At 45.3% G+C, this 25,075-nt stretch overlaps 1 protein-coding gene across 8 annotated transcripts in view; it reads left to right on the top strand.

Moving 5' to 3' along the window:
- AIFM3 (AIF family member 3) overlaps positions 1-25,075 on the top strand; it is a 113,968-nt gene that overhangs the window by 59,468 nt on the left and 29,425 nt on the right. For 7 of the 8 annotated variants that reach the window (XM_073312949.1, XM_073312952.1, XM_073312954.1 and 4 more), the window contains 8 exons: positions 477-563; positions 3,317-3,408; positions 11,425-11,555; positions 13,431-13,546; positions 14,026-14,097; positions 15,097-15,160; positions 21,780-21,856; positions 24,481-24,598. In XM_073312949.1, the coding sequence (XP_073169050.1) occupies positions 477-563; positions 3,317-3,408; positions 11,425-11,555; positions 13,431-13,546; positions 14,026-14,097; positions 15,097-15,160; positions 21,780-21,856; positions 24,481-24,598 (757 nt within the window). The remainder of the gene's footprint in view (positions 1-476; positions 564-3,316; positions 3,409-11,424; positions 11,556-13,430; positions 13,547-14,025; positions 14,098-15,096; positions 15,161-21,779; positions 21,857-24,480; positions 24,599-25,075) is intronic. The other variant, XM_073312953.1, reaches the window with a different exon arrangement.

Raw genomic sequence — 25,075 nt, 5'->3', positions numbered from 1 at the left:
CTTCCCTTCCTGTCTTTCTTAGTAGGCCAATTCTTGTACTGCAGTGTGAGCTAATATAAAAGGAATTAAGGCCCAATACCAAGTCCATTCAAGTCAATGGAGATCCTTCAATTTTCTTCAATGAGTTTTGGTTCAGGCCCTTAGCCCTGGTCACCTGCACAGATTTCCTGTGTACCAGGTTACTACAAGGACAGATTTCAGGCTATCACTGAAAAGTACTGGGAACATGTATAAAGGATGTAACTGGGAATTTACAAACATCTCTCACACTGTAAACTGTAAAGCCTGCTGCAGTTTCCACGATATGCATCTGAGGAAGTGAGCTGTAGCTCATGAAAGCTTATGCTCTAATAAATTGGTTAGTCTCTAAGGTGCCACAAGTACTCCTTTTCTTTTTGCGAATACAGACTAACACGGCTGTTACTCTGAAAACTGTAAACTGCGTAATTGACAGCAAAATTGCTTCTTTGTTGCAGTCAATGGATTCACACTTAGATCAGATCACCTTGCGCCCTAAGGAATTCTTCCGTACAAATGACATTGAGGTCCTGACTGAAACACAGGTAAGGAGAACAAGATTTGCAAGGTGCAGTCATACAAAATAGCATACAGTGTACATCTCGGAAGTTCTTTATCGAACACAGAGACTGCATGTGGCTAGTAAAAGAAAAAGCTAGCTTTGCTAGCTGGCACTGTCAAATTGCCTCTACAGAAATATTACCAAAAGCTGCATTAAAGCCCCCACTTCATAACAAGATCCCAGCTGTATGTCTCTGTTCAAAGCGCTGTTAGCTTGGCTAGCAAATAGCTACAAGATGGATGCTCATTGTGGCTGTTCCCACACTGATCATGCTCATGGCTGTGACCCTACAGAAGTTCGGTGCTGAGCACTACAGCTCCATGCATTGCAATAGGAATTACCCAGCAATAGGAACTGGGCCCTGACTTAGACTACTCAAGACTGGTTGTATTATTTTACCAAGGATACCAGTTAGACATACAGGGACCCAAATTCCTTCTTTTGTGAGCCAGTTTTTCAGGATCTCCTAAATTGCTTGTGGTTTTTCCAGAGTCAGTGTCAGTGATGCAATAAGCCATTAACTATTGTCTTAATACACTTGGAGGCAACTTATTCTGACTCTCTTGTACATCTAGATTTTCTAATCATTGCCTTGCTTGCTTTTTATCAAGTTGTTTTTACAGACTCCTTCTTCCTACCTGTTCACGTTTCCTTTCCCCGCCCCTTTGCTGGCCACCTTACTATGGTCAGCGAGTGACGTAGCTCTGCTGAGTGCCAGGGTGCCAAAAGGCCCATGAGGTGCTTGGACTCCTCGTTCCCCACGGCACTGGGTAGAAGAGACAAAACAGGGAAACCAAACTGCATGTTGGGCATAAACCTGGGCCAGGATCTTTATTATTCTATTTATGCGTATTACAGCAGCACTCTGAGGCTCCAGCCCAGGATCAGGGTTGCAATGTTCCAAGTATACACAAGTATAAAAGACAAATAATCCCTACCCCAGACAGCTCACCTCTAACTTCAGACCGATTGCTTTTTCCTTGTATTAATTCTCAGCATGTTGGAATCCTGTTCTTCACTTCATGCTGTTTAATGTGAGGTCAGTAGCTTATAGAGTTCGCACCATCCACAGTGTAATTAAGGATGCAGCCCTGATTCTTCATTTATCACAAAGACCTGGTTGCATGACCCTGCAGGACTGGTGCTGGCTCAGCTGCCACTTGATCATAGACAACGCAGTTCATGTAAGGAACAACTGACCAAGGGTCAAGGTGGATTCTCCATCACTGACCATTTGAAAAATCAAGACTGGCTATTTTGCTAAAAGATCCGCACTAGGAATTATTTGGGGGCAGTTCTCTGGCCTCTGTTCTAAAGGGGTCAGACTAATGATCACCATGGTCCCTTCATGGCCCTGGTGTCTATGAGTCTAGAAGGGGCATTCAAGGAAGTGGTGCTGCTGTGCCACTTCCATCTGTTGCCTCATATGCAGATTTCCTGCTGCAATGGTGTGTGTGTATGTGTGTGTGTGTGTGAGTGTGAGAGACAGAGAGAGAGAGAGAGAGATTTCAGAGACATACCTGGGATGGGGTTAAGGCAGAACTAGTGTTACAGCTGGCCAGGTTCCTGTCTGTGGTCACTCTGGAATTGTCAAGGTTCTTTGCTCTTGGTATCCTTACGTGCACACAGATGATGATGATTCTTCCAGGACAGCTCAGGATTTAATGGCTGCTGTGGGAGAGGCCTAGGGTAAAGACCCCTGCTCCTGAGAACCAATCCAAACCAAAACCAATGGGGCTGGTTTTTCCAGTCCAAGCTACTAGTCCCAGCTGGGCTGGGCAGGGACAGGACTTCCTCTTCCCCTGAATGGCTGCTCTTGGGGAGGAGATCAGACCCACTTCTGGGTACTGTCCCCGGCTGCAGAAAGCTCCGGACTGCTGCCTTCACTTCTACACAGAAGTGAGGTTGGCAATCCTCCAACCCCCCTACAACAGCTTTGTGACCCCCCACCCCCACCCCTATGGCTCCCTTTTGGATCAGGACCCCCACGATTACAACACCATGAAATTTCGGATGTGAACATCTGAAAATGTGAGATTGACGAATTAAAAAACCCTGTGACCATGAAATTGACCAAAATGGACTATGAATTTGGTAGGGCCCTAAAATGGTGAAGAGCCTATTGTCAGTGCCTTCTCAGTGCACTAATCAATACTACAGACCGCTCTAGGCACAGGTCTTTAGCCACAGAAAATAGGTACACTTAAAATAAGGATGGTAATTTCCTCAAACCGTTGGATTAGGAATGATAGCTTGTCACAGACATGGCTGCCGATGTCTATTAAAATTGAATGTTGAACGACAAATAGCACTGAAACAAGCACCCATTTTATAGCTGCCCCATTCAAAATGGGCCCAAGACTGGAATAACAAGTAGCGCTGCAAGCAAGTCTGTCTGAGCTGCCTGGAGACTTCTGTCCAGAACTCCTCCAGTCTCAGCCTTCGCTGCTTTCACCAGTACTATGCATCTCTCCCTAATTTTTTTGAGCAACAAATTTAAGTCACAATTAATCTAAAATGATTAGTCCAAATGAATGAGTTGGTTGCATGAGCTAATACAATGTGATCCATGGAAAACTCAGCCCAGAGTACCAGGCGAGGCTGTCAGTGTGCCTTGAGATGAGACCAGCCCTTTGCCCTCGCGCCTTCCGGGCTATTCCACTTGGAGCTAAACCCTTTGGTATCTCAATAAGCACCTCGGATTTTGCCCCGTAATGTTATCTAGAATGATTGCAGGTTGCAGCTGTGGACACCAAGAACAAGACAGCCGTGTTCAAGGACGGATTTAAGATGGACTATAACAAACTGCTGATAGCAACCGGAAACACGTAAGCTACAAACAAACATAATCCACCCCAAGACACATCCTACTCTTAGGAGAACCTAAGGAGCTTGTGCCTAGGGATAAAGGCCTAGACTCACAAAGGCTCTTGGGCATCCAACCCCCAAATTTAGGGCCTAAATCCCACTTTTTGGCTGCACTGTGACCCACAAAACTCCCACTGAATCCTGTAGGTGCCTCAACTCACTAGGCACCTACATTTTTTTTCCATTAAAAAAAAATTACCTTGATGCATGTTTCTGCCTCCGGGCAGGCACAAGTTGCCTCCCTCTAGGTGTCTGGAGGCCTATCTCCCACCTGAGCCCCAGAGCAATTCATGAACTGGGGGCAGATAAGCATTTGGCCCCCTTATTTGGGGCCAGGGCCCGGCCAGGCAGGTGTGCTCAGAGCATGCCTCCCAGATTGTGCCCCTCAGGTGAGTTGGCACACAGCCCGTGAGAGGGGCAGGGAAGGAGGAGCTCCCCAACTCTTAGCCCAGTGATTAGGGCATTCACCTGGGATATGAGACCCCCCCAGCTCAAGTCTCCCCCCAGCCTGATGAGAAGGAATTTGAACAGGGATCTGCCACCTCTCAGGTGCGTGTGGGCTATTCTCTTTTGGGGCTCCCAAACGCTCTCCTGTTGAAGCTCTGCCACTGTGGTGCAGGGAGATGGGACCCTGGCTTTCCCACATCCTGGCTGATATACTAGCTATCAGGAGAGTGAGTCTGTCTGTCTGTCTGTCTGTCTGTCTCTCTAGCCCAATGAGGAAGTGTCTGCCTCTTTACAACATTCCTGAGGCAGCTAACTCCAAAGAGAGTTTATAGCTGAGAATCACCAGCCGCCCTGACTCAGACATCTATCTCCAGGAGAGGGGCGGGGCTTAGGACACCCCTCTGGTTGGCATCTCCCATTGGCTAACTTAGTCAACTCCCTGCCTAGCATGTTAGCTTTTGTGAACCACAGTCTAAGGCATCTGTCTCTCCCCATTCAAAGCCTGGGAGCCTAACTCAGACTTTGATTTTCTAGGCACCTCAAAACACCTTTGTGAATCTAGGTCAAGCAACCTAACATGACTTAACCATTTGAATGGGGAATTTTTGTTCGCAAGAATATTTGCGAAAAAGGAAAGTGGGGATCTATGAATCCTGGTCTGAATATACGTTCACATGACTAGCCATTCAGGCTGGAAAGGTTTGTGCAGCCAAACCTGAAAACTGTGTTTTGGAGCAATCCAACCAGGAAGCAAAACCAATATCATGTTACCAGTTAGGCAGCAGAAGTTGTTAATTGTGCATAGTGACTACTGAAGTACTAATTGATGACCAATGCACAGGTTAAAATGTTCACAGAAGCTATTTATGAATGATGAATAAATGAGTGTAACCAAAGTATCAGTGGGTAAATCATGAGCAGAGCAGGTAGGGGTTCAAACACCTCTCTGGTTGACATCTCCGATTGGCTAGCTTAGGTGGCTCCCTGTATTTGTAATTTTCACCCCATGCACATGAAGAAGTGGGTTTTTCACCCACGAAAGCTTATGCCCAAATAAATCTGTTCATCTTTAAGGTGCTACCATACTCCTTAGTTTTTTTAGCATTCATGTTGTCCATGTTTACAGCTTCTAAGTTTCAGGTTTTTCAGGTTGCTCCTGCTGTTTGTCTAGTTCAGAGTGATTTACTATCTACATAGCTGTGAGTAGATTTAAGTCTGTCTTTAATTGTGATTGCTGTGAGACGTTCTTGTCAGTTAACCCAGTAACCAGCCTATCTCTGATACTTTCATGGTTTGCATTCCCAAAATCAGTTCTCAGCCAATGCATGCAGGGATTTTATAAAAGATTTGAATTTTCTCTTTGTTCTTGAATTCTCTGGTGAAAACCTGCTCTTTCATAAACCACATTTTTCTGAGTTATAAAGTATGCATCAAACATAGCCAAAACTCTCTTTCATAGTCATCATTGTGACTCTTCAGTAAAGTCAAAGGATTTAAAGATGTGCTCTAATGGTTTCCCCATAGCATAAATTAAAGACTATACCTGGATATCTCCAGGGTCCTGGTGGAAGCGCCATCAAAGCTAAAGTTCTCTGGAGCATTGAAGAGTGGTATGGTGATAAGATTTGACAACTTTTGTTTTGTGCCCTTTGTTTCTGCTCTCCTCTGGCACTTGATTACTTGTGATGCTTATGTCATGTACACCTTGTACTCAGTACAAGCCTGACTGCTACTAGCAAGTCAGGCTTCTGTGTCAGATATGGACTATCTACAAACCTTCCTTCACAAGGAATGACACACAAGATGTGTTCACTATAAAATCCTTTAATGCACTGCCAGGAAGGAATGGCTGTTGTGAGCTTAAGGTATGTCAGATGGAGCCCCCTAGTGGCTAAACAGTATAATACAGTTTAGCATTTCTTTTCACAGTTTCAGAGTAGCAGCCTTGTTAGTCTGTATTCGCAAAAAGAAAAGGAGTACTTGTGGCACCTTAGGGACTAACAAATTTATTTGAGCATGAGATTTCATGAGCTACAGCTCACTTCATCAGATGTATTCAGTGGAAAATGCAGTGGGGAGATTTATATACGCCAGAACATGAAACAATGGGTGTTACCATACACACTGTAACGAGAGTGATCACTTAAGATGAGCTAATACTAGCTGGAGAGCCGGGGAGGGGTGTGTGAAAGAAAACCTTTTGTAGTGATAATCAAGGTGGGCCATTTCCAGCAGTTGACAAGAACGGCTGAGGAACAATGGGGGGTGCGGGATAAACAGGGGAAATAGTTTTACTTTGTGTAATGACCCATCCACTCCCAGTCTCTGTTCAAGCCTAAGTTAATTGTATCCAGTTTGCAAATTAATTCCAATTCAGCAGTCTCTCGTTGGAGTCTGTTTTTGAAGTCTTTTTGTTCTAATATTGCAACCTTTAGGTCTGTAATCGAGTGACCAGAGAGATTGAAGTGTTCTCCGACTGGTTTATGAATGTTATAATTCTTGACACCTGATTTGTGTCCATTTAGTCTTTTACATAGAGACTGTCCAGTTTGACCAATGTACATGGCAGAGGGGCACTGCTGGCACATGTTCTGTTATTTTCTTTGTTAGGCCTGTCCTGTAGTAGGTGACTTCTGGGAACTCTTCTGGCTCTGTCAGTCTGTTTCTTCACTTCAGCAGGTGGGTATTGTAGTTGTAAGAATGCTTGATAGAGATCTTGTAGGTGTTTGTCTCTGTCTGAGGGGTTGGAGCAAATGTATTGTAGAGCTTGGCTGTAGACAATGGATTGTGTGGTGTGGTCAGGGTGAAAGCTGGAGGCATGTAGGTAGGAATAGCGGTCAGTAGGTTTCCGGTATAGGGTGGTGTTTATGTGACCATCGCTTATTAGCACCGTAGTGTCCAGGAAGTGGATCTCTTGTGTGGACTGTTCCAGGCTGAGGTTGATGGTGGGATGCAAATTGTTGAAATCATGGTGGAATTCCTCAAGGGCTTCTTTTCTCTGGGTCCAGATGATGAAGATGTCATCAGTGTAGCGCAAGTAGAGTAGGGGCATTAGGGGACGAGAGCTGATGAAGCGTTGTTCTAAGTCAGCCATAAAAACGTTGGCATACTGTGCGGCCATGCGGGTACCCACAGCAGTGCCGCTGATTTGAAGGTATACATTGTCCCCAAAAGTGAAATAGTTATGGGTGAGGACAAAGTCACAAAGTTCAGCCACCAGGTTTGCCGTGACGTTATCGGGGATAGTGTTCCTGACGGCTTGTAGTCCATCTTTGTGTGGAATGTTGGTGTAGAGGGCTTCTACATCCATAGTGGCTAGGATGGTGTTTTCAGGAAGATCACCGACGGATTGTAGTTTCCTCAGGAAGTCAGTGGTGTCTCGAAGATAGCTGGGAGTGCTGGTAGCGTAGGGCCTGAAGAGGGAGTCTACATAGCCAGACAATCCTGCTGTCCAGGGTGCCAATGCCAATGCCAGATTGACAGAGCCGGAAGAGTACCCAGATGTCACCTACTACAAGACAGGCCCAACAAAGAAAATAACAGAACGCCACTAGCCATCATTTCAGCCCCCAACTAAAATCTCTCCAACGCATCATCAAGGATCTACAACCTATCCTGAAGGATGACCCATCCCTCTCACAGATCATGGGAGACAGGACAGTCCTTGCTTACAGACAGCCCCCCAACCTGAAGCATATACTCACCAGCAACCACATACCTCACAACAGAACCACTAACCCAGGAACCTATCCTTGCAACAAAGCCCATTGCCAACTGTGTCCACGTATCTATTCAGGGGACACCATCACAGGGCCTAATCACATCAGCCACACTGTCAGCGGCTCGTTCACCTGCACATCCACCAATGTGATATATGCCATCATGTGCCAGCAATGCTCCTCTGCCATGTACATTGGTCAAACTGGACAGTCTCTACATAAAAGAATAAATGGACACAAATCAGACGTCAAGAATTATAACATTCATAAACCAGTCAGAGAACACTTCAATCTCTCTGGTCACTCGATTACAGACCTAAAGGTCGCAATATTAGAACAAAAAGACTTCAAAAACAGACTCCAATGAGAGACTGCTGAATTGGAATTAATTTGCAAGCTGGATACAATTAACTTAGGCTGGAATAGAGACTGGGAGTGGTTGAGTCATTACACAAAGTAAAACTATTTCCGCATGTTTATTCCCCACCCCCCATTGTTCCTCAGCCGTTCTTGTCAACTGCTGGAAATGGCCCACCTTGATTATCACTACAAAAGGTTTTCTTACCTCTCCCCCTCTGCTCTCCTGCTGGTATTAGCTCATCTTAAGTGATCACTTTCCTTACAGTGTGTATGATAACACCCATTGTTTCATGTTCTCAGTGTATATAAATCTCCCCACTGCATTTTTCACTGAATGCATCCGATGAAGTGATCTGTAGCTCACGAAAGCTTATGCTGAAATAAATTTGTTAGTCTCTAAGGTGCCACAAGTCCTCCTTTTCTTACAGTTTCAGTCTTAACTATTCTGTTGCTTTCATGAGTAAAGGTTGCTCCTATGAGTGTGTTTTGCAGAATTAGACCCTAATTCTGACCCTGGAAATAGGAGGACCCTGTTTCAGGATGAAAACAAATGTTGAAATACCAGAACTTTTCCGGGACAGAAATTCCATTTTCTGAACAGCTCTATATCTGAATGTGCATAGACAGCAGGAATATAAAAGTGAAGTGACTAAGATATGGAGGCTTGCCAATAGATGTTATGGGCCTGAAAGTCATGATACAGAATCTAGCCCTGTACTGTAAGGCATACTAGTAGACTTACCTTTCGTGTGTATGTCCTTAACGTTCACATTTCCTGGTTTGTGAGTATTTAAATGTACAACATTAACCTTGCATTACCATAGCATATGATAGCATTAGGTCTGTATAATAGCACAGTGGGACAATCCACATCAAGATATGTGGTCAAGATTGTGCCCTCTGAGATTCACAGACATGGGTAGATTTCCCTTTTCCCACCTCTGTGACACTATCCCGCAGCTCACTGGGCCCCACATAACTCTTACAATATTTTCCATAAATACATCCCGCAATAACCATGACCACCAGAAAGTTCTTAGCTTTCAGCAGAGACCCCACATGCCCCTCCTTTGGTGAAACATCATGAAGATGGTGATTGTAGGGGAAGCATGCCCATCTGGGTATGTCTTGGCTTACAGAGTAGTAACTCTGTACCCCTAGTCTGTTGCCAAACTGGGGCTGTTGGGTCATAACACCTAACCCAGGCTTTGTGAATCCCAGTGATTTTTTTCCAGGCACCTAAAAATTAGGCAGGTGATACTCGGCATTGTCATGCCCAAGTTTCTTCAGGAATCTAGTCCCAAATGTTTATATGTTAATATATTGTTTGAAAATACTTTTAAAATCCTTTTACATAAGCTCCTGGGTAAAATTTTCAAAAGCACCAAAGTTATGTAAGAGCCTAAATCCTATTTTCAGATGTAATCTAAGCCCGTATCTACCTAAGATCCCTTAGGGCTAGATCCACATAGAGACTTAGATGTCACAGAGGTGAGCATTGCAATGCCTAATTTTTAGTTGCCTGCCACCCAGCGGACTCCTCAGACCTGAGTTAGGTGCTGTGGCTCCAGGTGCTCTGATTAACCTGTAGTAACCTCTCCTTAGTCCACAGGGAATAAGGCTCTGATCATCCTGGGGGTTACATACTTCCCCTCTATTACACTTTTGCTGCCCTCTGGCCTTGCTGTATCACAGTACCCAGACTCCCTATGTAATGCAGGGGGAGAGTTAGGGGCCTAAGAATGGGATTGGCAGACCCCAGCAAGTGGAATGGGGAGCCTCCTGAGCTAGCCAATTAGAAATGCAGAGGAGGGGCCCAAACACATGCCTTCATCTAACTTCAGGCTGGAGGAAAGTGTCTTTCTCCCCTGGGGACTCGCAGCTGTGACCCTTCTCCTGGTGCTAGGTGGCTGAGCAAGAACAGCCCTTTCTCATGGAAAAAACAGAGATAGTCAATAACCTAGAGTCAATAATCTAATAACAATTAGAGCACTCACATGAGCATACGGGGACACAAGAACAAATGGATATAAACTGGTCATTGGGAAGTTTAGACTTGAAATTAGATGAAGGTTTCTAACCATCAGAGGAGTGAAGTTTTGGAATAGCCTTCCAAGGGAAGCAGTGGGGGCAAAAGATCTATCTGGCTTTAAGATTAAACTCAATAAGTTTATGGAGGAGATGGTATGATAGGATAACATGATTTTGGTAATTAATTGATCCTTATATGTTCATGGTAAATAGACCTAATGGCCTGTGATGGGATGTTAGATGGGGTGGGATCTGAGTACCCAGGAAAGAATTTTCCATAGTATCTGGCTGGTGAATCTTGCCCACATGCTCAGGGTTTAGCTGATCGCCATATTTGGGGTTGGGAAGGAATTTTCCTCCCGGGCAGATTGGAAGAGGCCCTGGAGGTTTTTCGCCTTCCTCTGTAGCATGGGGCACGGGTCACTTGCTGGAGGATTCTCTGCTCCTTGAAGTCTTTAAACCATGATTTGAGGACTTCAATAGCTCAGACATAGGTGAGAGGTTTTTCGCAGGGGTGGGTGAGATTCTGTGGCCTGCGTTGTGCAGGAGGTCGGACTAGATGACCATAATGGTCCCTTCTGACCTTAGTATCTATGAATCTGTTCTCAGATTCTTGATGTGGAACAGGAACTTGAACGTGGGCATCCGACTTCCCAAGGGGAATGCCCAAATCACCAGTCTGGGGGCTGTTTTGGGATGTCTCTTTCTCAATCTCTGTTCTGCTGTGTATGAATAATGACACAGGCATTGCTGCAGCATTGGGCCCCAGAATCTCTCATTTCTCTAGTTGGTCATTTGATTCCAGCTCTTTTGGTACTGGAGATAATCTTGAAAACTGGACCAGCTGTCACTGAGGCAGGGTCCCATGCCCCATGCCTGAGTCTGCAGAAAGCCTGCAACAATAATTCTAAAATATTTGAACTGTCTCATTCATCTCAGTCAGGGTCCCTGGGGCAGCTGCAGTAATTGACATTTTTTTTCAAGATGCCACCAGTTTCAGCACTTCTGCTGTACAATTTGTTGTTTTGCTGCAGTGTGGCTACAATCTCTGACCCGTCCCACAGCAGCAGGCCCCTTGTCACTGGCACAGATGGAGGAACTGATTTGGGACAAACATTTATGAGAGAAAGAACCCCTTCTTGAGATCACCAGCCAATCAGTAACTGCTGGGGATCAGAAAACTTCCTATGTGGCCACCTCTATTATGGAGATTTTACACCTACCTCTGCAACAGCGGGTAGTGGCCGGTGTCAGAGTGCCCGGCCGGAAGATCACTTGCAGTTATATTAGACAGTGTGTTGGCTCCTTGAGTCACTCTGTGCAGCACTTGCAGAGACATGTTTAGTAACAGAAAGGATGCAGATAAGAAAACCACAATTGAAACCTGACACATTCTTTTCCTAAATGTGTGTTTTTCAGGCCCAAAGCTCTTAGCTGTAAAGGCAAAGAAGTTGAGAATGTTTTCAACATCCGAACTCCTGAAGATGCCAACCGGGTAGTGAAACTGGCCAGCAGCAAGAATGCAGTTATAGTGGGGGCCTCTTTCCTTGGTGAGATTTGGTCTTGGGCAGACCATCTCAAGAATCCCATTCAGGGGCCTTTGGGCAGAATTTTCCCTTTGAGATGTTATAGTTTTCTTTATAATTCCCCATTTTCCACATGGTTAATTAACCACTAGAACAATTTACCCAGGGAAGTAGTGGAGTCTCTGTCCCTTGAAATCTTTAAATCAATATGTCTCTCTAAAAGATCTGCTCTAGCTCAGTCAGACGTTATTAGACTGGATGCAGGAATCGCTGGATGAAATTTGATGTCATGTGTTATTCATGCGGTCAGACCTTAACATCTATTAATCCTATTTTTGACCTGTGCCTAGCCCTTGAATTTTCTTGTGATCTTTTTGGCCAGAATAATCTATTGTAGATCCTTAAAAGATATAGCTAGTTCATGAAGCTAGTGAATTTTCTGGGCTGTTTTATTTTTTGTATGCAGCCACATGACATCCTTTAAATGAAAAATTCCCTTCTTATGACTCATTTGTGGCTATTGCCACAATTGTCTACTTGTATTGGTAACCTTCCATTTTATTCAGGTTCTTATAATACTTTCTAGGATACAGCCCTCCTGACCTCAACTTGTAAATTAATTTAATTAATTGTCTAGAAGACTGAACAATTAGGCTGACCAGTCTATGGACTGCATGCACATATTGGATACTTATTGTTTGGGTCAGTTTCCTGGTTTCAAGATGTAATCCATCCAGTCAGGAAGCAGAAACTATAACCTGCAACCTCGGTGACCAATCACAAACTGCAAATAGTCAAAGTGAACAATTCACAAAGAACGGATAGGTTGAAAATGTCTTGGCCAGGCTATTTGAACAGTGCTTCCAAATAACAAACACATTCCTAGACATTGGGATTGATTCATGATTAGAAAAAAAGAGCTAAATTCACAATGACTCTTATTTGCAATGTATAATTCAGTAAGCTTGACTATGATCCCAGCCACAGAGTGTATGCTCCTCCTAGTTCTTCTATTCATAATGTTACGGTTTTAAATGAGAGAGACAAGGTGGGTGTGGTAATATTTTTATTGAACCAACTTCTGCGGGTGAGAGACACGAACTTTCACTCTCCACACAGCTCTGCTTCAGGCTTGTGGAGTTTGAAAGCTTGTCTATTTCGCCCACAGAAGTTGATCCAATAAAAGATGTTACCACACCCACCTTGTCTCTCATATCCCAGGACCAGCATGTCTACATCACCACTGCAAACAGTGATGGTTTTCAATGACCATTTACTAAGTATATTACAGTGCATCACTTCAGTCTTCAAATCCTTTTTGTGGCTTCTTCCTTGTAAGAATTTCACAAATAAATAATTGGTCTTGGGGTGAAGAACAAAAACAATCACTATGAAACCCTTTGGCGAGCAGAAGGTTTGGTTTCTGCCCAACCTATGAATACATTTAATATCCCAAAATAGCAATTCCAGTTCCCATCACAGGGAATCAGGTTGCTTGAGGCAAACCAGGTCATGCTGAGCCACAATTATCATTATTCATACCAGCAATAGTCCTCAAATTGCAGTCATACCAGAAACCCCAGTAAGGATCAAATCCTGACTGTGCTAGGAGGAAAGGGGTGACGTTACACATGTATAACAAAAAGATGGTCCCTGCCCCCAGTGCTTACAATAGACTGAGCGAGCGGAAAACGTTCTTCATACCATCTGCAGTATATTCTTCTGCTGAGCCCAAAAGCAGCTGCTCATGCCGTGGCAGCTGTTCCCAGCCCTGAAAGGGTGAATTGAAAGTTCTCACATCTCTAGCCACCACCTGACAGCTCTTGAATTCAGCTCCAGAGACCTCACTGAAGTGCAGGGAGTGGCGCGCGCTGTCTCTGACCTGCTTCTGTTCCCCAGGGATGGAGGTGGCAGCCTACCTCACAGAGAAGGCCCATTCTGTGTCTGTGGTTGAGCTGGAAGAAGTGCCTTTCATGAAGTTCTTTGGGGAGAAGGTTGGCCAAGCTCTCATGAAGGTGATTATGACTTACCAGTCTCTTAGAGGATTGTTTTGGATCAAGCAAGCAGGTCAGTGACCCTGATTCCTGCTGTGCGGAGGACAGCTGTGTACGTCTTACCTCCCTGTTGGCACTACCAGTTAATCATATCATTGTGTTCGGTTTATTTAATGTATGAATGAGAATACAGTGTTCTGATGCTATAAAGTGATGCATGGTGGTTGACACCTAAAAGAAAACATTGGTCATCTCCTCCCCCATTGGCCTAATTGCAATATCCTCAAGTATTTTGTGTTCCTACACTGCAAAATTATGACACCCCACTGAGCAGGCGAGATGCAGAGATGCTCAGAGAGCCCGTTTTCAGTGCACCCTCAAGCCAAGGTGAGAGCTGTAGCTCGAGGGAGGGAATGGGATTGTGGAGGAAAAGTCAGAGAAGCCAGAAGCTGGTGGTAGCTCCAGAGCGTAAGGACTTTTGTCTCTCTCTTGTTGCACAGATGTTTGAAAACAACAGGGTGAAGTTCTACATGCAGACTGAAGTGTCTGAGCTGCGGGAGCAGGAGGGCAAGGTACAGTGGCTGGTGCTCCACAGGAGCTGAGCATTGTGGGGCTAAGGGAATGGGACTGGGGGCCAGACTGCATGAGTGTGTGGAAGGACAGGGAGAGTGTGAGGAGCTCAAAGGAGTGCAGAAACCATTCCCAACCTGCATCCTAGGAGCATCTATGACTCCAAAGTGGGGAGAGAGCTGGGGAGAAGGCCAGTCTATGCCCCCCAGCCCCACCTCCTCACAGCCTGTGGAGTGAACTGGGTTCAAATTAAATATAGCGATCACTACGAGCCTCCAGTAATTATGGGCTGAGGGATTCTCCTGTTTTTGGTGATTCCACACTGTACACTGCTGAGACAGGGCTTATCCTGTGACATCACTCAGAGGGCCCAAATGCCATTTGTGCAATCAGGGTGCCTAGCCCATCCGTTAATGAAATACTGCATGAGAAAAGCACAGAGAAGTTAGCAATGCCAGAAATCAAGTTGCCCGTGCAGTCCTAATTTGGCCCCCTTTGTGTGCATGTCCAGAGGTCTGTCTGTCAGAGGTGGGGTTCGGACTTGCATTGCTGGTTCATTGTTTCTTCTCATTTCTGTTCTATTAAATTCACATTCTCTCATCACACCCACCAGCATGTCTGTGAGGGCAACAGACATCTCAGCCCGCTGTATTTTTGTGACTGGATTTTACTGTGGAGAGATTTCAATTCTGGGGGTCTGGACAGCATTTAGGATCTAGGAAGGCTGGTGAGCACCAGCCAAAGGAGAGGTTGGTGTGACATAGATCATGCATTACCACTGTGTGTCATTAGGGACTAAGAATCCTGCATAGCTACAGGGTTTACAATAGGGAGACAAGAGTGAGAATCCTGCAGGATGATCTCTTCATTGAAGCAGAATTATAATTGAGTCATTTCCCCTTATTTTATGAACTGGAGTGAGATTCCAACTCAGCTGGGTACTGCTAGGTTCTTTTTTTTGTCCTTAAAGTAACCATGAGTTTCATCTGTGTCCCCTAAAGCTTAAGGAAGTTGTCCTGAAGAGTGGGAAAGTCCTCCGTGCAGATGTCTGTGTCATCGGCATAGGTAAATGAACCCTAACATGCAAAGCTTCAGCGTTTGGCAGCAATGTGGCTTCTGCTTCCCCAGATAGAGGCGAGCGCTTGGGCTGGGAATGCTGATAGCTACACTATAAGAGTGCCACGTAGCCATGAATCACAGGAACATAAGACTGGTAGGGACCTCCTGGGTCAATGAGTCCAGCCCTTTGCAACCCATCAAATCCACCATCAACACCCGAACAAGGGGAACCTTTTCAGCTGGTGGTTAATTGATCCTTGCCAAAGGGATGTGAAGAGAACAGTGAGAAATTGCTGTGTCAAACTCCCTTGTTATAACCTTGGTAGGTAATAGAAACTTGATGTTTCCCTCAACATTTTCATGTGATTTTTGTTTTCAGGAGAACATTCATTTAATTTCAAATTGATCTTTTTATTTGATTCATTTTTTTTTCTTTGCAGTCTGATGCGGTAGAATGGATGTTGTGTAGAGTATTTTTCCCTTTTTCTTCTCTCTAATTTTCCAAACCATCTTGAGCTTTGGAAGAGTCACCAAGTGACAGCCTTCCATTTCCCTTTTTGCTGCCTGTTGACTTTTCCAAAGTTGGTGAAGTTTTGAAAAGTGAGAATGAAAAAAGGAAAATGGGGGGAGGAAAAGGAGAAAAGAAGGGGGAAAACGATCTGTAATGCAGAGAAACAGAGGAGAGCCCTCTTTGAACATGGTTGTGCAACTGGATACTCTCATAAAAAAACAACCTTCGACACAAACTTCCTCGTGGCTGGACTTTACTAAAACTAGACAAGCCATTTACAACACACATTTTGCTTCTCTACAAAAGAAAAAGGACACTAAATTATCTAAACTACTACAAGCAACAAGGGGCCACAGCAATGGTTCCCTTAACCCACCCAGCAATACTGTTAATCTATCCAACTATACTCTTAACCCAGCAGAAGAATCTGTCCTATCTCGGGGCCTCTCCTTCTGTCCCTCCACCCCCACGAACATGATACAGTTCTGTGGTGATCTAGAATCCTATTTTCGACGTCTCCAACTCAAGGAATATTTCCAACACACCTCTGAACAACATACTAATCCACAGAGACCTTCCTACCAACACTACAAAAAGAAGGATTCTAAGTGGACTCCTCCTGAAGGTTGAAACAGCAGACTAGACTTCTACATAGAGTGCTTCCGCCGACGTGCACGGGCTGAAATTGTGGAAAAGCAGCATCACTTGCCCCATAACCTCAGCCGTGCAGAACACAACGCCATCCACAGCCTCAGAAACAACTCTGACATCATAATCAAAAAGGGTGACAAAGGAGGTGCTGTTGTCATCATGAATAGGTCGGAATATGAACAAGAGGCTGCTCGGCAGCTCTCCAACACCACTTTCTACAAGCCATTACCCTCTGATCCCACTGAGGGTTACCAAAAGAAACCACAGCATTTGCTCAAGAAACTCCCTGAAAAAGCACAAGAACAAATCCACACAGACACATGGCTGGAACCCCGACCTGGGGTATTCTATCTACTACCCAAGATCCATAAACCTGGAAATCCTGGGCGCCCCATCATCTCAGGCATTGGCACCCTGACAGCAGGATTGTCTGGCTATGTAGACTCCCTCCTCAGGCCCTACGCTACCAGCACTCCCAACTATCTTCAAGACACCACTGACTTCCTGAGGAAACTACAATCCATCAGTGATCTTCCTGAAAACACCATCCTGACTACTATGTAGAAGCCCTCTACACCAACATTCCACACAAAGATGGACTACAAGCCATCAGGAACACTATCCCCGATAATGTCACAGCAAACCTGGTGGCTGAACTTTGTGACTTTGTCCTCACCCATAACTATTTCACGTTTGGGGACAATGTATACCTTCAAATCAGCGGCACTGCTATGAGTACCCGCATGGCCACACAGTATGCCAACGTTTTTATGGCTGACTTAGAACAACACTTCATCAGCTCTCGTCCCCTAATGCCTCTACTCTGCTTGTGCTATATTGATGACATCATCATCTGGACTCATGGAAAAGAAGCCCTTGAGGAATTCCACCATGATTTCAACATTTTCCATCCCACCATCAACCTCAGCCTGGACCAGTCCACACAAGAGATCCACTTCCTGGACACTACAGTGCTAATAAGCGATGGTCACATAAACACCACCCTATACCGGAAACCTACTGACCGCTATTCCTACCTACATGCCTCCAGCTTTCACCCAGACCACACCACATGATCTATTGTCTACAGCCGAGCTCTACGATACAACCACATTTGCTCCAACCCCTCAGACAGAGACAAACACCTACAAGATCTCTATCAAGCATTATTACAACTACAATACCCGCCTGCTGAAGTGAAGAAACAGATTGACAGAGCCAGAAGTCACCTACTACAGGACAGGCCCAACAAAGAAAATAACAGAACGCCACTAGCCATCACCTTCAGCCCCCAACTAAAACCTCTCTAATGCATTATCAAGGATCTACAACATATCCTGAAGGACGACCCATCACTCTCACAAATCTTGGAAGACAGGACAGTCCTTGCTTAAAGACGGCCCCCCAACCTGAAGCAAATACTCACCAACAACCACACACCACACAACAGAACCACTAACCCAGGAACCTATCCTTGCAACAAAGCCCGTTGCCAGTTGTGCCCACATATCTATTCAGGGAACACCATCATAGGGCCTAATCACATCAGCCACACTATCAGAGGCTCGTTCACCTGCACATCTACCAATGTGATATATGCCATCATATGCCAGTAATGCCCCTCTGCCATGTACATTGGTCAAACTGGACAGTCTCTACGTAAAAGAATAAATGGACGCAAATCAGATGTCAAGAATTATAACATTCATAAACCAGTCGGAGAACACTTCAATCTCTCTGGTCACTCGATTTCTGACCTCAAAGTGACTATCCTTCAACAAAAAAACTTGGAAAACAGACTCCAATGAGAAACTGCTGAATTGGAATTTAATTTGCAAATTGGATACAATTAACTTAGGCTTGAATAGAAACTGGGAGTGGTTGAGTCATTATACTAAGTGAAACTATTTCCCCTTGTTTATTCCTCCCTTTCCTCCCTCCCCCCCACTGTTCCTCAGACGTTCTTGTTAATTCCTGGAAATGTGCTGGAAATGGCCACCTTGATTATCACTTCAAAAGGTTTTCTCTCCCGCCACCCCACTCTCCTGCTGGTAATAGCTCATCTTAAGTGATCACTCTCCTTACAATGTATATTTTTTCATGGTCTGTGTGTATATAAAATCTCCTCACTGTACTTTCCACTTTATGCATCCGATGAAGTGAGCTGTAGCTTACGAAAGCTTATGCTCAGATAAATTGGTTAGTCTCTAAGGTGCCACAAGTACTCCAAGGAAAGTGTGGGCCCCTTACTGAATGAGGGAGGCAACCTAGTGACAGAGAATGTGGAAAAAGCTAATGTACTCAATGCTTTTTTTGCCTCTGTCTTCACGAACAAGGTCAGCTCCCAGACTGCTGCACTGAGCAGCACACCATGGGGAGGAGGTGGCCAGCCCTCTGTGAAGGAAGAAGTGGTTCGGGAGTATTTAGAAAAACTGGATGTGCACAAGTCCATGGGGCCAGATGTGTTGCATCCGAGAGTGCTAAAGGAGTTGGTGGATGTGATTGCAGAGCCATTGGCCATTATCTTTGAAAACTCATGGCGATCGGGGGTAGTCCCGGAAGACTGGAAAAAGGCTAATGTAGTGCCCATCTTTAAAAAAGGGAAGAAGGATGATCCTGGGAACTACAGGCCAGTCAGCCTCACCTCAGTCCCTGGAAAAATCATGGAGCATGTCCTCAAGGAATCAATTCTGAAGCACTTAGAGGAGAGGAAAGTGATCAGGAACAGTCAGCATGGATTCACCCAGGGAAAGTCATGCCTGACTAATCTAATTGCCTTCTATGATGAGATAACTGGTTCTGTGGATGAAGGGAAAGCAGTGGACGTGTTATTCCTCGACTTTAGCAAAGCTTTTGACACGGTCTCCCACAGTATTCTTGTCAGCAAGTTAAAGAAGTATGGGCTGGATGGATGCACTACAAGGTGGGTAGAAAGCTGGCTAGATTGTCGGGCTCAACGGGTAGTGATCAATGGCTCCATAACTAGTTGGCAGCCGGTATCAAGTGGAGTGCCCCAAGGGTCGGTCCTGGGGCCAGTTTTGTTCAATATCTTCATAAATGATCTGGAGGATGGTGTGGATTGCACTCTCAGCAAATTTGCGGATGATACTAAACTGGGAGGAGTGGTAGATACGCTGGAGGGGAGGGATAGAATACAGAAAGACCTAGACAAATTGGAGGATTGGGCCAAAAGAAATCTGATGAGGTTCAATAAGGATAAGTGCAGGGTCCTGCACTTAGGACGGAAGAACCCAATGCACAGCTACAGACTAGGGACCGAATGGCTAGGCAGCAGTTCTGCGGAAAAGGACCTAGGGGTGACAGTGGACAAGAAGCTGGATATGAGTCAGCAGTGTGCCCTTGTTGCCAAGAAGGCCAATGGCATTTTGGGATGTATAAGTAGGGGCATAGCGAGCAGATCAAGGGACGTGATCGTTCCCCTCTATTCGACATTGGTGAGGCCTCATCTGGAGTACTGTGTCCAGTTTTTGGCCCCACACTACAAGAAGGATGTAGAGAAATTGGAGAGAGTCCAGCGAAGGGCAACAAAAATGATTAGGGGACTGGAACACATGAGTTATGAGGAGAGGCTGAGGGAACTGGGATTGTTTAGTCTACGGAAGAGAAGAATGAGGGGGGATTTGATTGCTGCTTTTAACTACCTGAAAGGTGGATCCAAAGAGGATGGATCTAGACTATTCTCAGAGATAGCAGATGACAGGACAAGGAGTAATGGTCTTAAGTTGCAGTGGGTGAGGTTTAGGTTGGATATTAGGAAAAACTTTTTCACTAGGAGGGTGGTGAAACGCTGGAATGGGTTACCTAGGGAGGTGGTGGAATCCCCTTCCTTAGAAAAAAGAAAAGGAGTACTTGTGGCACCTTAGAGACTAACCAATTTATTTGAGCATAAGTTTTCGTGAGCTACAGCTCACTTCATCGGATGATCCGATGAAGTGAGCTGTAGCTCACGAAAGCTTATGCTCAAATAAATTGGTTAGTCTCTAAGGTGCCACAAGTACTCCTTTTCTTTTTGCGAATACAGACTAACACGACTGTTACTCTGAAACCCTTCCTTAGAAGTTTTTAAGGTCAAGCTTGACAAAGCCCTGGCTGGGATGATTTAGTTGGGATTGGTCCTGCTCTGGGCAGGGGGTTGGACTAGATGGCCTCCAGAGGTCCCTTCCAACTCTGTTATTCTATGATTCTTTTCTTTTTGCGAATATAGACTAACACGGCTGCTACTCTGAAACCTGCCATTGTAATGATTGTTTGGTGCTTAGATACCATCACTTTTGAAATATTTGTGGTAGATAGAGAAACGGACTAAAACTATTCTCAAGCATTGATAAGACTCCCCCAATTCAACACCCTTATCAATTTTAAACTTGAAGTGCATTAAAACATGATAATATTCATTGTGTAGTATGTGGAGTCCAATAGTTGGTGGTTCTCAAACTTTTCCATAACAAGACCCCCTGACCGCTGTTCTAGGACTCCCACAAAACCCTTCTCTCATTTAACTAGGCAGTAATATTGACATAATGTACTTGTGCATCATTTTGTACAAATTAGGCAGTCTAGACGGTGTAGCTTTTATTTCCCCTCTTTTATTTGCATTTTGTATCGATATTTTAAAAAGCTACAACCAAAAACATTTTAAGATTAAAAATCATGGCCGGCACTTTAGGTGCTCTGTTTATGGCCATGCTTCGGGTTCAGGGAGCTATGCCACCTCCTTGTGCTCTCCTCCTGCACAAAGCCTCAGTCCTGCAGGTGCACTCCATGAAGGTGACCCCTCTGCCCATGTGGAACTCGTTGCAGGATGGGGGCTTGAACGTACAAGCCAGGCAAAGGTTAGAGGGGCAGGGATAGTCTACAGGCACAGTGATCACCACGGATGGGTGGCAATCAGTGTGTTAGCTCCACTTTTCGAAGGAAATTGTTCTGATATTTTTTAAAATTTGTATATTGAGTGGGAGTGGGGTGAGTTAATTGGAGCACAGGAGTCTGGAAGGGAAGGACAGTACTGCGGAGGAGGGCAAACAGGGACAGAAGGAGCACTCTCCATGTGCCATCTGATAAGAACAGAGTTACCTGGTTTCCAAATGCAGCTGCACAAGTTGTACATATTCTAATTAGTTTATCCCTAGGTCTGTGCATTTCCACTGTACTTTCGCTTCTGCCAAATCCTCCCCATCCTTTGAACTTGGCCAACAAGGCTCTGAATCCCCCTGTCAATCATTCATTTGCTGCCCCCTCTGGCACTAAGCACAGCTGCATTTGTGGGACCCAACAGAAGATGTTAACTGAGCAGCACCTGGTATCATGGAACTGGGCTGACATTGGCAGGAGAGTGATTGCTGGTGTTAGCAGGTCCTTTCTCGCTCTGACATCTGTTTTCATGGGAGAGCCAGTGTTTGGGAGTCAGACCCACTCACACCATGTCCTTTGACTTTCTGGCAGGTGCAAGTCCAGCAACAGGATTTCTGAAGCAGAGCGGCATTAACATGGATTCCAAAGGCTTCATTGTCGTCAACAAGGTAAATACTGTCAAAGCACTGACTGTTGCAAGGCCCTACGCAGGCTCTGATGGTAGGTGTGGAGACAGCCATATAGCGGAGGAGTGGGAGCAAATCCAGAGTTAAGGTTGTAGTGCAGTAGCTGTTTAGAGCCAAATTTTCAAAGTAATCTGCCTACACATGTGTATTTTAGAGTATCTTGAAAATTGCTGTAGCTCACTAAGGACATGGTTAGACTATGTGGGATAAATATGGGGTCATTTAGCTAAGGGATTCTTGAGTAGCCCCAAAGTGAGTGGTTTAAGATTAATAGATTCTTATGACTATTGACTCACAATAAAATTGCGTGAGAGGATGCGATTTTGGCCCCTGCTGTGGACTGTCCCATGAGGATGTGAAAAGCTTGAGACATCAAATGATTCTGGGGACGCAAAATGAGAAAAAAATAGAGAGGGAGAGCTCCCATCCCTTCTCACAAATTCCTGGAGTGTATTGGCAGTTGCACAAAAGTACACACCCAGTAACCAAGAGGTCTACTCACAGAACATACACTAACTGCTATTAATGTTTCTGTGCCATGCAGAACCCTCACTGTGTTACTGTAGCCTTGGAGGCTGACTCGAATGCACTCGTTTCACAGAGCCAGGATAGAACCCAGGACCCAGATCCTCTAAAGTATTTAGACTTCTAACTCCCATCAACTTCAATGGGAAACACCTTTGAGGACCTGGGTCTATGTCTCTCATATGACCAAGCCAACTCTCATCCACTTTGCCACACAGTCTTCAGAAAGCAGCCTGCCAAATCAGATGCATGTATAACGCACAATAACAATATGATTCTGCAGTGGTCACCCTCTAGAACAGGGGTGGGCAACCTATGGCACGTGTGCCGAAGGCAGCATGCGAGCTGATGTTCAGTGGCACTCTCACTGACCGGGTCCTGGCCACCTGTCGGGGGGGCTCTGCATTTTAATTTAATTTTAAATGAAGCTTCTTAAACATTTTAAAAACCTTATTTACTTTACATACGACAATAGTTTAGTTCTATGTTATAGACTTATAGAAAGAGACCTTCTAAAAACGTTAAAATGTATTAGTGGCACGCAAAACCTTAGATTAGAGTGAATCAATGAAGACTCGGCACACCGCCTCTGAAAGGTTGCCGACCCCTGCTATAGAAGTTATACCACGGATCAAGGTTTATGGCTGTACTGCTCATTGTGTGTTCTGTGATGTGGTTTTGAGCTCAAGTGGCAGGGGCTTGTGCTTCTACAGCCGGAGGTTCTGGGTTCAGTCATCACAGACAACCGACACAGAAGCATTGTTACCTTTGGCTATGCTGTCTGAACCATGCTCGCATAAACAGGAAGACACACCTAGAATCTTGATGCCTAGTGTCCCTCTGCACTCTCAAATCCTGTGTAACCTAGTAACAAAGTGTGATTGTGACTCCCTACATGGCCCACACAGAGAGCAGTAGCATTTATACACTCCCCTTCCCCCCCAAGAACCACCGCCCATTGCTCCTGTAGGTGAGGTGAAAAAGGTCTGTGTTGTGAAGATGAAGGTTGTGGGTCAAACCTAGTTAATGACCCCTGTGAGCGTAAAAAGACATCTTTACGTATAAAAGTTCACCATCAGCAGGAACAGGACAGGTTCACTGTCTCTGCGAAGGTACTGATATTAGGACTGTTCCTATGGTATGGTATGGTTTTGCAAGACATCTCGTAGTGCTGACACTAGACACTGTGGGGGAGGCTGAGTTCCAGATGCCCAGGGCCTGCTATCCTTTCATCCAGTGAGCCTGATGTGGGTACAGCTGGCAAAGGAGAAGTGGGAGTAATGTATTGGGGTGTAGATGGGGAAGCAACTTCTTTTCTCTCTCTTTCTCATCCCTTCCCTTCTCCTCTAGTACTTGGATTCTTTTTGCCTGATTTGGCTCAGTGTTGTAACCACGGTGACATCACCAACCACTCCACTGAGCCGAGTACTTTCGGGACCTGTGCTTTGCTAGTGCTGGGAGGTGGGGGAAGGCGAGAGGCAGGCGTGCCTATGGAGGTGACCAGTATAGTCCAAATCCAGTGAGTCTTGCCATCCAAGTAAGGGTAGAGTAGTTGCTACGTACAAATCTGCACACTCAGTCTGTGGGGGTTGTTTGTTGCTATGTCTAAGTCAGCAGCATGAAGCTGCTGCTGACCCTGAACTTATAATGCCAATTGCAGCGTAATCACCAGTGGTGCTTGTGGTTAGATTTTTGGCTGCGTGTGTGTTCCCTCTGTGCGCTGCCCCAGCTCTGCGCAGTTAGCTGGCACAGCAGACCTCGAGCAAATGCCTAGTGACCACAAAATCCATTAAGGTGCAAAGGCACTTGGTCAGGTTTATTGTCAACGAAGCACGGTCCTAGCTCTCCAGATCAATGTCTACAGTTACACTAGCACATGTATGCCCATGACAATGGATACAGCTCAGTGTATGGCGGGACTTTCCATTCCCCCCTCAGCTGGCCTGCCTCTTGCTCACAACTTAACTTTATATCAGCAAAGTTTTGACTACTTTAGCCCAGGCCTCAGGTCTCTGATACATGGGCTTATGTTTCAGGCCCTCTCCCTACTACAGTGCTAACGGCCCCTTGCTTCCTTTCAGATGATGCAGACCAACATCCCAGGAGTTTTTGCAGCTGGTGATGCTGTCATGTTTCCACTGGCCTTGCGTAACAACAAGAAGGTGAACATCCCTCACTGGCAGATGGCACATATGCATGGTGGGTGTATTTCAGTCCCTTCGCTTTAGGGCTCCTGAACTACTTAGGGACAAGCACATCTTGAAGATGGCCAGCCAGACCTGGCTAGATAGAGAGGCAGTTGGGGAATGGGGATTTATTATTCACCATTCACTTGACTGTTCAGTATTATCCCTCATTATTCCTTCATGGGTTGTTTGTCTTAGATTGGCCAGTAGTCCTTACCCAATGGGGTTTTTTTCAGATTTGAAGGTATTTAGGCACATACTGATGCAAATAGGTGCCTAGTGGGACTTAATAAAGCACGTAACCTAGTTGAGTCCCTAACTCCCATTGCAGTGCTTGTAAATCTGACTAGGTGCCCACCTTCCTCTTTAGGCCCCCAGATACAGCTCTAGACCTTAGCTGTGCAAGCCAGGAATTTTTCCGTGATGCCTTTAGCTTCCTGCCATAGCACAATCCTTCGTGGAGCACCCTCCTGCAGCAGGCTGTGGCATG

Source organism: Lepidochelys kempii, chromosome 15 (assembly GCF_965140265.1).
Source record: "Lepidochelys kempii isolate rLepKem1 chromosome 15, rLepKem1.hap2, whole genome shotgun sequence".
Lineage (NCBI taxonomy): Eukaryota > Metazoa > Chordata > Testudines > Cheloniidae > Lepidochelys > Lepidochelys kempii.
This window is presented reverse-complemented; position numbering and strand designations above follow the sequence as displayed.